Here is a 16,043-nt window from a genome sequence, read left to right as displayed (position 1 = left end):
TTTCACATATTTAATTATGTATTACTACAGTAAGCAGTGTTTTATCTTTGTACAGAAATTCCTTTGACATTCTGTTTTCAGCTCATCCTATTCTACGTATTTTACATGTATTTAGTTTACTTCTTACGCATTTACCTGCATTGTTGCAAAAAATGTTAACTAATACAATACTATTTAAAAACGTGTTTTTATTAAACTGAATAGCATTACATTGGAAACCTTTAGCAGGGTTTTTTCCAAAAGAAAATATATTTTTTACATTTCTTTAATACATATTTCTTATGCTTTCTAGAGCTACAACTGAATTAAAAAGCACACAACATAAACAGATCATTTCCCTTTTTTATTTGGGCCAAAGCAACTTTTATCAAAGAGTACAAAATGATATCTAATGTTAGAAAACATCCTCGCAAATTTGCGTGGAACATCACAGAGTACATTCCACTCATACAATCACATCTGAATGTCAAATTAAACTGTAAAAGGGTTAGTATGAGCCAAAAGTGCTGCTACAAGCTCTTTGTTCTGTGCTATGTACAATATCAGTATACAAACAAACTGGAATCCTTCTATGTTGAGTATCAGTTGTTCCTTTTGCTTCAATCCCATGAAAAGTCTGAAAAGTGGACTTTCAGAAAACTCCTGAGCATCTCATTCCTCCTGAGGAATACATCTTTCCTCATCAACAATAGACAGCATGCTTTATGGAGTATAACGTATGTACAATATATTATTCCATCATCAAAACTGCCAACAAAAATATCTGAAGAAAGGAGTGAAAGCCTCTTGATTCCACAAAGAATAAACTGTAATTGATTATGGCGGTTCTAGACCAATTTGACTGGGGGGGGGCCAGGCTGGAGCCAGTTATTTTCTGAGGAGGGCACAATTAGGGATGCATACCGGTATCCGGTATTACCGAAATACCGGTTACTGGTGGCTACGGTATACCGTACCGAAATCAGATCTGGTTTCGATACTTGAAAAAAAATTAAATCGTTTTTCTTCATATTTTATGTATTTTTCATTGTTTGTTCAATACTAGAAAGGTACAAGTCCCACAAATGAACTGTGATGGGATTTGTTTTCTCTCACCAGTGAAGGCAAATGTTGATTTTAAAGATGAGATTTGTTTGTTTGTGCAATGCCGAGATCTCATGACCTTTATTCTATTATTTATTTGTTCTCTAGTCGAATCTCAGGTTTAACATTAATTATAACGGTCTTTTTGCATTGACAAGATGTGCTATTCACGCGGCACACCTGATGGCGGGTGTAGTAAAAGATATTCCATAATCGTTTTTCTTCATATTTTGTATGCATCTTTCATTGTTTGTTCAGTACTCAAAGGTCCAAGAAGTCCCACAACTGAATTTAATATTCATTTGACATGTTAACTATATCGTAAAGCGCTTCATGGGAGTAATTGTGGGATGATACATTTTCAAAGTATCACGATATGTATTGTTGAGTATCAGTATCGTTCAGTGGTATCGGTATCGTAAAAAAGTCAACGATATGCATCCCTAGGCACAATAAATGCGGGACGAAAAAGACAAAGACAGTATGAAGTAATTGTTTTTTGCAGTGTATATATTTAACATATTTTAACATAATACTCTGTGTGCTGTTTGGGTCTGTGGGACCCGTTTTCAGTGTTTACTAAAAGAAAATGTATGCAATTTAATTATTTGAACCCGCTTTATTTTGGGGTGGACCTCACCTCCTCTAGGGGGGTCCGGGGTCATGCACCCCCGGGAATTTTTTTTTTTAAATGTTGAAGTTAAATGCATCAATCTGGAGCACTTTGAGCACAAAATGAATTTATGGATACAGCTCTCAACACTCATATGAAAGGGAGCTGTATACTTTTCAATACTCCAAACATCTTTAGAATATGATCACAACCAATAACAAATCATTTAAACTTGATTTTTCTTATCTTACCTAGTTAGCTTTCTTTCTTTTTATTTATGCATATTTTACTAATCCCTTTTAAACTGTTGCAAGAACGTGATTGGTCAATATCCATTGTGGGGGGAGGAGGGGTGTTAGATAGATATAGAGTTGTGGTAAGTAGATAGAGTTCGCAAAGATTGAGGTCTCGTTTATGCATAGGGTAGATTATTTTGATTACATTTCCTTTTTTGTGTGTATTTTTTACTTTTTGGATTTGCTTGGCGAGCTACTTATTGAGGGCTTGCGAGCTACCGGTAGCTCGCGATCGACGTGTTGGACACCCCTGCTCTAATGGGTCTGACTAGAAAGACAAATAGCGTTAGTTACGCCTATTCCGTCAGCCAAGAAATCGTTTAATCATAAACTTTTTTCTTTTCTTTTTCAGGGGGGCCACAGGGGGGTCCAAAGTCAGTGTTAGGGGGGCACTGGCCCCCCTGCCCCCCATAGAACCACCCCTGATTATTATTAACACTTTTTTTAGTACTTTTCTTTCATGTTCTTTTCAATGAAAGTACTGTTTTGTTATTATATTATTAATTCTCTGATTAACTTTCAAGTAATTGTTCTTGAAAATGTTATTTGATATTTCATATACAACAACAAAAATACACAGTAGAATGTTAAGCATTACCTGCAGCTGCAGAGAGAGTTAAACTTGAAATAATTGCACATAGTTAATTATGAGCGAAGAGTTGCATGTGCTGCTGCAAAATGAAAGTCAATCAATTGACTGTTCGCTAAACCCTAACTCAGATTACGACAAAAGCACCTTCGCATTTAATTGCCAACAAATGTTGATTTTGCCCACTGAAATGACACTGTCACAGATTTGCTCAGCTAGCTGAACACCCAACTACTAGCTCAAAAAGTTGATCAAAAACACAGCATGGATGTTTTTTACATTACAAGGAACAAGGCTTTATAGCTTGTCAAACGAAACCATAGCTTGTTGGCTTGGGTCGCTAGAGAGCAACATTCATAACGGTTAGCTAACCTCTAATAGCATCCAAGACAGGGATAACAGTAAAAAGTGGAAGTGCTAGATGTAAACTGAGCTTGCTTTTTTAACTCACAAACTAAGGGAGCTAGTTATGCTAAGCTACTTGAAAGACCTTGGAAGTAATGCTAATTTGCGACTATAGGTAGCAGCGTAAGCTAGTTAGCTACGCATCTGTTGTGTCTACAATTCTTCATTTGAGAGCGTTCACACTGACAACTATGGTCAAACGCAGTGCACTATTAGTACCTGGATTGAGTGCTCATAAGGACCAAAAGGTGGACGTGCCTAGATTGAAATCCTTGCTTGGCAAAAATCTCTGAACGTGGTTAAGCATTGAACAAGAATGAAAGGTAGCGAGTCTCTTAAGAGCTTTTGGAAAAGTCTCCCAAGATTCATGCACAATGCATGTATGTACAGTATACACAGTCGAAGTGTTTATAGAAGTATCCAAATTGAGACACAAAAAGGCCAATAATTGCAGCTTACATTACAGCGGGCAAATACACCATGTTATCTATTCCTTACATTTCCGCTCACGTTTTCAGTTTTGGAAAGGAAAAGAAAAAAACTTTTTATATCCAATATTTCTTTTTACGTCAGCCCCTTGCAAACCGTACCGTTTGTGTAGAAATCCAAAGCTTAACAGGCTTGCCGTGCCTATTGCAGATTGCTAAACTATGATTGGACAACCACTGTTCAGAAGAGAGGATTAGCGAATGGTCGATTCGAAAAAGGTCCCAGTCAACCTGCTCTGGCCGACATTTACCAGCTGTTCCTGTTTCTTGAGTCCTTTGCAACTTTCAGTTTATGGACCTCTCTCAGGACGCGGTCAGCCTTCTTCAGCTTCTCCATGGCCTTGGCCAGAAGATCCTCTGGCACTCCATCCCCGTCTGCTCCCCCCTTAGCCTTGGACACTCTGCTCAGGAGATGCTGTGTCTTTTCCATCTCCAGCGCCACTTCAGTCTCAAGTTTCATGAAATCATCACCAGTAGCCGCGTTGCCTCGTGCCACAGCTGTGTGTGCCTGAACACAGACTGACGAGTCAGACAGCAGATCTCCAATGGAGGCGGACCTGGCCTTGGTCGAGGGTGAAAGAGACGGAGGAGGGGGCTCGGAGTGCCGACAGGGAAAGAACTTAGGCTTGACCTGAGGCTTGGGTGGTGCTTTTGTTGGCTTCAAAGTGACGGGAACCTGAATCTCGTCCTCGCTGGCGTCCAACACATCCAGCCCAGGGTTGCTTCCTCTCAACGCGGCGGTGGAAGCTGCCAGTGTGTCTTCGTTGCCAGAGCCTTCGCTGTCATCGTCAGAGTGCTGACCGCTGTCCACAGACTTCTCCTCCGCCTTCTTCTTCTTCTTCTCCCCAGGCAGGTGACAGAGCAGCGGACTCAGGCTGAGGCCACCAGAGAGCGGAGTATTCAAAGAGACGACGACTGAGTGGACCTCAATCTTGGGTGGAGCCTCTACTGCTGCAGGTGAACTGGCAGCGGTATCTGTTTGCAGTGAAGCAGCAGGGTCCTGTCCCTCTTTTGCCTGGGTTACAGTTGTCTTGTCGTCTGCCTGTTGCGAGTTCGGCTGAGCAGGCTTCTTCTTGGGTGTAGGAGGAGGGCTGGATTTCATTCTGAGTTGCTCTTTGGGAATGTGTGGGTCATTTTCAGATACTTTAATGCCATTACTTATTGTCTCCCCTGATTCTTCTTCAAATACCTGCCCGTCTGCGCTGGGACTCCCAGGTTTAGGTGGAGCTTCTTTAGAAATGGGGAGGTCAGTTTCCACAGCTGTTCCTGCCGCCTCCTTCTTATCACTTTCTTCATTCTCCTCATCCTCATCTGTTGTGCCTTCCACCTCTTGGTCTGGCTCTACAGAAGGTTTCTTCTCTTTTGATGGAGGGGTAGGAGGGTGGGACTGTGAGGCCTCTGTTAGGTTGCTAATGGAGCTGCAGGAGCCGGGTTTGTTGGGAGGGGTTGGTGGTGGAACTGTCTTCTTCCTGGCATCAGGAGTCTTTTCAGACATCTGCTCAGCTTTCCCCTCCTCTGTGTCTTCAGGTGAGGCTGTGGGCTTGGCTTCTTTAGATGGAGGCATGGGTGGCTTCAGGACCTAAAAGACATTAAAGGGGACAAATAATATACTTTTATTTTGTGGGTTTTATATGTTCACCCTCTGTCTGAAACACTCAATTTTAGTGCCCGTCTCTTTAAGCCCCCTCTCTTTCTGGCCTTTCTGTATCTGCATTCTAGGTGTTTTATTGATGTAGTATAGAATAGTCTTTCATCTACTATTGTACAGTGGCCACTTGCGGTATTGCAGCATAAAATCAGCAACGATGATCATGATGATCTTTTTGTCTTTCTATTGAAATGTTCTAAGTAGGGCCGGGACTTTAACGCGTTAATTAAGATTAATTAATTACACAAAAATTAACGCGTTAAAAAAATTAACGCATTTTAATCGCACTTATTTTTGCACAGCGGAACGTTTATCACTGGATGAGTTTCAGGCGTACCGATTATACTGGAGCACCAACTAACGTTCATGACTTCAGCATGGGACTTCAAACAACAACAAACCACGGTGAACAATAGTCAAACATGAACGAACAAGCTGATGAGACCGCTTTGGTCGGCCCCCGTGGATGGGAAATTTTGTTTTAAAAAACGGACGGATGGAAGCGTCGACAAGAGCACGGTTGTGTGCAAATGATGCAAAAAATAATTTGCATATCACCGCAGCACATCAAGCCTAAAGTATCACCCAAATGCAAAGCATGTAGCAGCTAGCGTGGACGTTAGCCCGACTCCGAGTGCAAGGAACCACACCCTGACCCAACCCACACTCAACCAGATGACTGGTTTCAGGGCCAGGATAAGTAAGTCCACGTCTGAGAAAATAACCAACTCCCTGGCTCACTGGATTGGGCTCGACATTAAGGACTGCCCGATGGCCCGGGGCCATCTAGTATTTAGCTCGGGCAATGAAGCCTCACCTGCTGGTTGCCAGATCGGGCAATTTATTATGCCAGTATCATGCAGCTCGCGGATCCAGTAATGAGTGACCCGACAGTAAAACTAAACATATCTATAACTCGTTTAGGTAGTTTGAGAGGTAATTAAAATAGCTATGTGTGATATTCTAACCTGAAGTGTGTGTTTTGTTCCGCTCACCGCTGCATGTGATAATGCAGAGCTGCGTGTCAACTCGTCAGCAGCAGCTGATCTCTCTCTCCCGTCAGATTAGACTTCACTCGCGTTTATGTCCATATCGATCAGATCCAGCTAGTGCTAGCTAATGATATGACTACCTGCTTAATAAAAGATAACTACACAATAAGTGTCGCTATGCAACTGGATGAGGCCACAAAGTATAGCGCAGCGTTATGCATTTGTTTACATGCCCACCGGAACCCCGAGGCATTACCAACAGATCAACGCACAATCAACCCATACAGGACATCTCTTTCTCCACATTAAGTGTTGGACATTAGAGTTGACTATTCTTGTCTGTCACATACTCTTCTTGTCTGTCACATAAGTGGCGCAACTGAAGCGGTATTGCTCTAAAGGGAAATTATTTTGACCGAAGATATTTAGATTTGCCAGCTAACGGGAACTCTGACGTGTGCTTCGCGGATGCGCTCGGCTCCTCTCGACTCCGGATGAGGAGGCATTCGTTCGACCAACTTACAGTAGTTAACATTACAAACATTTTTAACAGGGGCCATAATAGTGTAAATAATGTTTGTTTTGGCAGTTATAACTGAATGTAATGTTTTCTACTTTTTTCCATCTGGGAAGGCATTTGCCTTCATCAGATGGAAAATGTTTTGACCAACAACTTAAGTATTTCTTATAGCTATGCAGGGCATGCAAGCGAGCAAACACAAACAAGAACAAACAAACAAGTGAAATGAAGAATAAAATTGAAATTGTACAATATAATATTGTGGTGGTTCATCTTATAATTCAGTCTAGAGAATGCACCAGACAGCATCTAAGACCTGCAAAAATCTAAATTTTCTAGGGGGACGGAGGCCCCCCAAACCCTTCGTGCATCATTTCGTCCGCGTGCATTTTTCAGGGCAATCTCTATTGGGCTCAGGGCCATCTGTAAATTAGTTTAGATGGCACAGGGCCATCTCCCAAAATCCTTAATGTCATGCACTTGGACTGTAGACCACTTGGAGTAAAATCCATGTGAAAATTGCTTCTCACTGCTCTCAGGTCAAATATGTATATTTGATTAAAAATGCGATTAATTTCGATTAATTAATTACAAAGCCTCTAATTAATTAGATTAATTTTTTTAATCGAGTCCCGGCTCTAGTTCTAAGAAACAATCCTGATACACAAAGTTTTGATATCTGATAAACTCTCCTTCAACAGAGAAAAATCTATTTCAAATCTGTGAGTTTTTTAGTCTTAAAGAAATTGCTATTAGAAGAAACACAAATGAGCATATTCAGCAGGCTGCATGACCAGGAAGTAAACCAGGAAGCGAGAAAACCCTTTTGGTATATGCAACAGGTCGAGCAATTGTCATCGGATTAAAAAGTCGCTATCTTTAGGCCTATGCCTAAAGATAGCGACTTTTTAATCCGACATCAAAATCCTACAGTTGTCCTGAAAGTTTGTTTAAAGGCGCAGTTTCTGAAAATGGTGGCTTTCGCATTACTCTGTGGATTTAGCATTATGAGACTTGTTTTAAATTGCACTTAGACCTGCTTTATAATTATTAAAGACATGAAATTGCACTTTTTCCAATGAGGGACATTTAACCTCTATTTACAGACTATTTTATATGAACAGTATTGTATGATGAGGGCATTTAGCAATAAACATACCTTTTTCTCTGAGCCTTCCTGCTTATCTGGCTCATCCTCAGGCGTTGGGTTAGGTTTAGCCTCTTTGGTAGGGGGCATGGGAGGTTTGATGACCTTTTTCTGGGGACTGACCTCAGTCTGAGCCTCATCCTCAGGATCCTCTCTTTTCTCTGCATTTTCACCAGCATTGGACGGAGGAGTCGAGGCTTTGATGGCCTCTCTCGGGGTTTCAGTGCCATCCACACTGGAGTGCTGGGTGCCATTAGGCATCCAGGCATTCTCAAGATCCAGGTCCAACCGCAGGATACCATCAGACGACACATCAGCTACCTAGAGAGGCAAACATACATTTAGCTTAAAAAGATATACCAAAACAATAAACCTTAATTAAAAAAAATAAAAGCTGTTATACAAAAGAAGTGCTGGTTTCTAATACAAGAGAAGGCATTATAATTGTGTCAACTTCCATTGTCAGCAGATAAGAAAGATACAAAAGAGCAAAGCATAGGCAATACGAGTTAAAAAGGACATACAAATAACAATATTTCTGTTAATAAGCAATGGATATAATAATAATTGAAACATAATTGTTCAGACCTACATCAAATTACAGACAGGCCCACTCTATGCTTATCCCATGCAATTGTGTGCAAAAGTTCTGCCGTTATTTTTGTTTCCATGCAGTACTAATATGCCGTTTTCACCTATTCTAAAAACGGTTCATTTTATTTTGGGTTAGGGTTTGGGAATTGCTTAACTTGGGTACGATTGGAAAGCTGAGACCCTTTCATGTTTTATGATGTAAGTCTTCACAGTAGACACTTTATTGTCGTGCCCCACTTTACATATCAGGACAAAATAAAACTTTACTGGAAATATAAAAATAGACTTTATATATATATATATATATATATATATTCAGATATGCTAAATATAATATGTAGTATACTTTATACACCTAGAGAGAAACAGTAAATACTATTAGAAACCCACTAAAAGGTAGGGGAGGTAAGAATGGAGAAACCAGCTCGAGTGCGCTAGAATTTGAAAGTACGTAACCGAAAAAAATCTTCCCCTTCCTTCAGACTTCCTCACAGAGCCCCTCCTCCAACACACACAAACGCGCACATGACCAATGAGGGCACGAGATAAGTTTGTGCCCAGATGGAAGGCTGACAGGCAGGTAGGCCATCCAGTTACTTTAGCCGGGCCGGCTAAGATGATTGGTCGTGCTTTTTACAGCGCTACGGCTTCCACAGATGACATTTTTGTATGTGTTTATTGTCAAAGCATTTAATGTATTCATTGCTATCGGGATGTTAAGAGCATTCCATGGAATATAACAAGTGTTTCTGAAGTGAATTACCTACCCCACCTTTAAGCACAAGAAAAACAAGAAACTCAACACAGAGTCAAATCTGGACTTACTTACGGTAGCATCAGAGCTGACCACACAGTGTCTTATTTCACACACACATGAATGGATTCTCACATTCACACACACACACAAACCTCTTTCATGTGTATCCTGGTCGGTGGCCGTCGGTTACGGTTGCCTTTGGGCCTTGTTCGAGTAACATGCTCTAAATTAATGCTTTCATCAACCGTCACCTGTGAAAACATGAAGCCCAGTCATTCACTACTCATTTCAAACCTTTATTTAACCAGATTGGTCCCATTGAGATCATAGATCTCTTTTTCAAGGGAGACCTGCACTACTGAATCCTTTTGAGCTTTAAATATGCAAGGGAGGTATTTGTAAAATGCAGGTTGAATCTACAAACACAATTAGACACAGTGAAGTACAACAAACAACTTAGTGTGTGTTTGCACTACATGTTTGAAAGAAGATATGGAAGCAAGATAGCCTACACTGTATACACAAATACATATAATAATCATATAATAAATAAATACATATTTTTGTCTGTAGTGTCTCGCCTTAAGAAGTGTTTACCTCATCAAAGATTTTGTTCTTTGCTCGATTAATGCCATCGAGCAAAGCTTTAATCCAGGCCTCCTTGTCCTCTGCATTCTGAGCCTGGAACTTCACATCATGGACCTGTCAGGCACACAGAGCACAGACATGTCAGCTGTCAATACAGAAAATACATGGAAAAATAAGGTTAATAATGCCCATTTTCTCAAAGGTACGTTGACCTCTCACCATGCCCGGCGCCGTGGGAGGGCCAGAGAGGGCCAGGCCCTCCCATTTGACATTCCTGCAATATTCCCCAATAAACAAGTTTTTTATTATTTATAATCTTTTCCCTCTAAACTGTGGGTTTTTCTCCGGAAGTTTTTCCTTGTACGATGTGAGGGTCTAAGGACAGAGGGTCTAAGGACAGAGGGTGTCGTTTTTCTCACACTGATACTCTGAACAATCTGTGCTATTGTATTTGCTGTAAAGTGTCTCTACTGTAGGCTATTTTTATTATATGTACAGCACTTTGGCTCCACCAAAAATCGCTTATAAATGTGCTATATAAATAAAACTTGATTTGATTTGATAAAAATTAAAAAATATATATATTTAATTTTTTTAATTATAAATAAACGGTGACCTTTTATGCTACGATGTATGTGATGTCAGATAGTAACTAAAAAAAAAAATCGCAGGATACGTCAAATAAATTCATGTGTCTGTTGTGATTTGTCCACATTTAGACCAATCACAGCGTCACACTCTGCCGCCTATTCTGGATTTGTTTATTGTGTATTCTGTAGACTCCCATTTCTGTTTGAATTACAAAATGGACATCAGAAATGGTCTTAAAAGGTCTAAGGATTGATTAAAACGAAATAGCGATGAAAGAACTGCAGCTGCTGGCGACCTGCACCTGCCGCAGCAGCAGCGCGCCTTAATGTCACGAGCTGGACCTCGGCAAACCCCGGGCTGAGTTAGCGAGCCTTGACTCATCAAGGCGGCCGCCACCAACGCTGTCCTCCGAGGCACAGCTCCTACCATCACCACCTGCGTCGTCACCACCTGCGTCGTCTCCTCCTCCTCCTCCTCCTCCTCCTCCTCCTCCTCCTCCTCCTCCTCCTCCTCCTCCTCCTCCTCCTCCTCCTCCTCCTCCTCCTCCTCCTCCTCCTCCTCCTCCTCCTCCTCCTCCTCCTCCTCCTCAAGCAGGTGAAACTGGATCGTTACCAGGGGGATTGTTTTCAGGAAAGAAGTGCACTTTTGCCGCTGCATGGTACAACAACAGACCGGCTTGAATATTCGTTCAAAGCAGACGCAGCCTTTTGTTTCCGCTGTAGACAGTTTAAAGTCAATACGTCTTCATCTGATGCGGCTTTTACTGTCAAAGGTTTTTGCGACTGGAAACACGCATTACAGACTGATGAGGACTGCTCAGGCATGCCGCATCAAAAGAACACATTTCATGTGAGAGTTTGTGGAGAGAGAGAGAGAGAGAGAGAGTGAGAGAGTGAGAGAGAGTGAGAGAGAGAGAGAGAGAGAGAGAGAGAGAGACAGATACACGAGGACAAAAATAAGGAAATGAGTACTTTGGTGCAGATCAGCTGCACAGAACCGTTATTACGTCAGCTGTCGTTGATATTATAGCTTTTTTAGCTGTCAACCGACTCCCTCTCAGAGGTGACTCGGTTCACTCCACAGCATGTCCGCGTGCAGTGCATAGGAACATAAACCATGCCCAAGGCGGGCTAAACAGTTTATCGTCTCCGTCTCTCCTACTTCTCTCCGAGTGCAGCGATGAGGAAGCTGCCATCCGTAACCAGTGTGCCTTGCTCGTGATTTACCAGTGTGTGTGCTGCCACGCACACAATGCTTCAAAGGTGGTTTCTATGTTGCCCTTTATTAGTGTATGTATTTAAGTGTGCGTCTTTACGCAATGCTGTTGGCCTTGCTGTTTGATATATATTGTGCCGCAGGCCCGCAGCACATGACGGTTTTGTGTGCCCTCTCATGAAAATCATATGCCCTCCCTTTAGATTTGTTCTGGCGCCGGGTCTGCCTCTCACCTCAAGATATCTGAAAGGGGAACCCACAGGTCTCCCCTTTACAGACAGGCCCACTCTATGCTTATCCCATGTAATATGCAAAAGTTCTGCCGTTATTTTTGTTTCCATGCAGTACTAATATGCCGTTTTCACCTATTCTAAAAACGGTGCATTTTATTTTGGGTTTGGGAATTGCTTAACTAGGGTACGATTGGAAAGCTGAGACCCTTTCATGTTTTATGATGCAAGTCTTCACAGTAGACACTTTATTGTAGTGAGATCATTTTTTTAAACAAACTCAATTAAAATAACTAACCTCAGTGTATAAAAATAATATTGTGTATAATGTATGATAATGACAGCGTTAGGAAACTCTACAACCACGGGCTTTCCAAGTCTCCTTTGCATATAACCTGTGAAGCAAATGGTAATCAACCCAAAAATTGCTCCAGCAATTTATGAGACATACTGTATTAAAGCTTGGGGATGGTCACTATATACTTGAATCATCATGTTTTAGCTGCTCTTAGACTAAATGTTGACATTTCACCAAAGGTCTAACCATAACCTAATGTTAATTAGAGATGTATGTCCCAGAAAACACTTGACACACAGTACTGAACAGCTTCTGATATTCATTTTCCGGTTCTCAAATGATGTATATAACACCTATGTGGCCTATACTGTTGACCTACTATCTCCCCCTAAAGACATACATGGTTCTAAGGGGGGAGTGGAAGAGGGTGACTGTTGAAAAGCAGCCTCAGGTGATTGGTTGGGAGACACAGTGCGGTGCTTTAAGAAAGTCTGTTTGGCTTGATTCAGCCATGCAGAGCTGAGGTTGCCCCGGAGACACCGGGGGGCCGCCAAGAAGCTGCTCACATCCTGGTCCGACCACTCACTCCATTCACACAGAACCACCACAACAGACTTCACACTACCAACCAATTCAGGAACTCCAGGTTTCACAAACACACAATTGTTTTAAAACGGTAGATAAAGGGAATTCATCTCGCAAAACAATCTTTTGTAACAACATTTCCCTTTTTTTTTTACTTCCCTTTGTTCAGAAAATGTAGGTAAAATTAAAACTCTTGGTTTATTCTCGGCTTTCATAAGGCTGCCAAGACAATCTGGGACAACACATAGAGAAGTAATAGCAGCAACTAGAGGTCATAAATCATTAATGCTCATGGCCATCTAGCAAATGTTAGTCCGATGTTCATTCTATTACTTTATTACGGAAATATTGTCTTCATATCAAAGATATTAATGTTTAATCTGTAACCTAAATCTTATTCTGAATGTATGGATCTTGATAGTGGAGTACTTCATCATCTCAGCAGATGGAAACATTTCTACATTACTGTGTGTGGGCAGCAGTGTGTACAAGTTAGAGGCTCACACCTTACGTATGCTGCAGCCACACGAGAACGGTAACAGTTGTATCCGCTACAGTTCTCCATCATGTAGACCAGTGGTTCTCAACCTGTGGTACGTGTACCACTGGTGGTACGCCAGCTCCCGCTAGTGGTACGCGGAGAAATCTGACATAACAAATATTTAAAAAAATATATATTTGTATTTATTTTTGATTTGATTTAACCTTTACACATAACACAGACATGTAAAATACAGAAAACACAACTAAGTAAACAAAAGACGAAAAGCAGTCACTACATTGTGCACATTTGGGACAGTAAGGTACACTACTTATTACTGCAAGAGCAGCTGGTGGTAAGGACCTCAGACAACTTCAATTTAAAACAGGCTGAAGGGACAAGTGCCATCAGTTTGAGGCTTGATTGAATAACATTAATTAATAAATAAATCATACTATCAAAATACTACAACGAATGAAAATAAGCTTGAGATAATTGAGACTGTGGTTTAAATAATTTCTAATAGGCTATTGTTGTTTTTAGATTTAGAAACGAAAACATGTTTTTTATTTATTTCTGGCGTTGCTAATGACGACCATACACCCGCGAACGATTAGCAAACGTTGTAAGCAAGCTAAAGAAAGAAGAAAGCTGAATGATGTTAAAAACGTGGCTCAAAACGGGAGGTATTCGGAAGAGGGGTACATTGGAGAATATTACCAGCGAAAGTGAATGAGGAGGAGGACAGTCATCAACCGAGCACAAGCGCAGGCTCCGCCAGTAACACAAAAGTGATATGCACAGCCGCTGTGATGGAGGAGAGAAGTGACTCAGGAAGAAGGCATTTGCGCAGAGAATGGAGAGAAGGCTGTGACCGAGGTGAAAAGCTGAAAAAGCACACACTTGTCCTTAATTGTTATCTTTTTTCTTTTCATTTTTACTTTGCCCCCACAGAAATGGCAATAGAAAACATCAGCAGACTGAAGATGAGCTCATCTGCTCCTGGAGGCTTCATTATTATTGTGAAACTGAATTCCCAATAGGACATTTTCTGTTACAATGTAGGTGGTTGCAGGAGGCCTACATTCAAATGTTGGTATGGGTCCAGGAAATGACATGTGTGTACAGTTGACATTTGTTGTGTGAGAATAAGTTATTATTTTGTTCTTTATATTCTCACTTGTAGAGAGAGAGAGAGACAATAAATAATGTTATTATCAATACATTTGCCTCCGAGTCCTGCATGAACTGTGCATAGACTGTATTTTAACATTGGTCATAGGGTGGTACTCGGAGAGCCAACTATTTTCTCAGGTGGTACTTGGTGTAAAAAGGTTGAGAACCACTGATGAAGACGGTTCGGCCACACGAGGCCGACATGGAAACGCAGGAAATGATAACGAAAACGGGTCCCAAGGTGGGTAGATCTGCGGACGAAACGCTCTGGGGGGCCAAACGGCTCCGTGTCTACGCCCTATACGATCATTTCCTGATAACGATGACGCAATAGCCCCGCCTCTCCCCACCTCTCCTGCTCAGAGATCAGCTGCTGGGCTGTCAGAAGATGGGGAGGAAAAGAGAGGCTCCATTTATTATTATTATATAGAGTCGTTATTAATTTGTTTTAAAGCTCAATAAATAACAAAGAACACCTCTGACCGGTACTTTTCTAATTTTGTCTAGAAGATTGAAATTTTAACGGACATGTTGACAGGCGGAAAAAAAAAATCTAACGGAAACTCTGCCGCATGGTTCCCTCGTCCCTTGCAAGAGGCGGAGAGGTGGGTGTTTTTCATCTGCTGGTGGACTACCGGAGAGATTTACAGCAGGAGCACACGCTTGCATCGGGGAGGGAGAAAAAGAGCCAGAGCGTCCACCGCGGAGAATAACAGAAGGGCAACCATGGCAACCATGCGCAGGAAGTCTTCCTCGCTGCTTTTGGTGTATTTTGTGGCAGAAGTACAGTGCCACTTACAGGCCCGGCATATGTACTACAGCATCTCCAGCGCTTTCGAGTGGTCTCATGTGAATGGACACGTTTCTGGTGCCTATTGCGTGTGGACGGAAGACTTTTTTGATATCGAATTCGGTTCGTTTACGTTACCGTTCTCGTGTGGCTCCAATCTTAGACTGAGAGGTGTCTCTGTTAGAGCCAGCACGCAAAACTGAAAGCTGACCTCAAAGAGGAAGTGGCAACATCTCACAACCCACTGCTTCATTGAAACTGTGCTTCAAAGAAACTGCACACTTTAAGGACTGGCTATCTCAAGTACACATCTAAAGACTTATGAACACCTATGAAAAACACCTATTGTATTGACTGTTTTATACTGTCATGGATTGATGACTCCTCCCTACATTTGACGGCCAAATGTAGATCAACTCCTGCCTCAGTATTACCAGAGGTTTTTTGGAGGATTTGCTTTGATACCTTGTCTGTTGCAGGCAATATTTTTGAAATTGTTGTGGCCTCAAAAGCATCCACCCATAAAGAAAAATTGGTCTGATTCTGAATTACTTCCATACCTCGATAAATCATGTTCCACTTCAATTAGGTACGATACGAGATGAACAAATCCCTTTTTTTCTTGTTATATTTTCCGTCATTGTGTCTGAAATGGAGTTAGGAGGAACACTTAAGTGTGATTCTTCTTCTTTTTTGTGATAGGAGAAGGAGACCGCACTCTTTCTAGTTTTTGATCAATACTCCTTTTCTTTTAACTCTTTTTTGGTCTCCTCCAACTCCTTAGAGAAATAAATGTAGCTGCTTAATGCTCCACTATGTCCACCAGCTTGTTGACATGTGTGTTGGGTAGGTAATGAATGGTGGGTGTATCTGACTTTTATTTTTGATAAAACAAAGACTAATGGGACAAAACAGTATCAACAATAGTAACAATTTGTAGAACTGAGGAGAATTGCA

The 16,043-nt window shown here is 41.4% G+C and overlaps 1 protein-coding gene across 1 annotated transcript in view; it reads right to left on the bottom strand.

Moving 5' to 3' along the window:
- Positions 1-324: 324 nt before the first annotated feature.
- Positions 325-16,043, bottom strand: part of plekho2 (pleckstrin homology domain containing, family O member 2) — a 38,173-nt gene continuing 22,454 nt past the window's right edge. The window contains exons 4-7 of the mRNA XM_034106426.2: positions 9,730-9,834; positions 9,285-9,383; positions 7,794-8,102; positions 325-5,053 (exon numbers count right to left, since the gene is read on the bottom strand). Of these exons, the coding sequence (XP_033962317.1) occupies positions 3,722-5,053; positions 7,794-8,102; positions 9,285-9,383; positions 9,730-9,834 (1,845 nt within the window). The 3' untranslated portion in view covers positions 325-3,721. The remainder of the gene's footprint in view (positions 5,054-7,793; positions 8,103-9,284; positions 9,384-9,729; positions 9,835-16,043) is intronic.

This window comes from Pseudochaenichthys georgianus, chromosome 3 (genome assembly GCF_902827115.2).
Source record: "Pseudochaenichthys georgianus chromosome 3, fPseGeo1.2, whole genome shotgun sequence".
In the NCBI taxonomy this organism is placed as follows: domain Eukaryota; kingdom Metazoa; phylum Chordata; class Actinopteri; order Perciformes; family Channichthyidae; genus Pseudochaenichthys; species Pseudochaenichthys georgianus.
The sequence above is the reverse complement of the archived record's forward strand: the minus strand, read 5'-3'. Positions and strand labels throughout refer to the sequence as shown.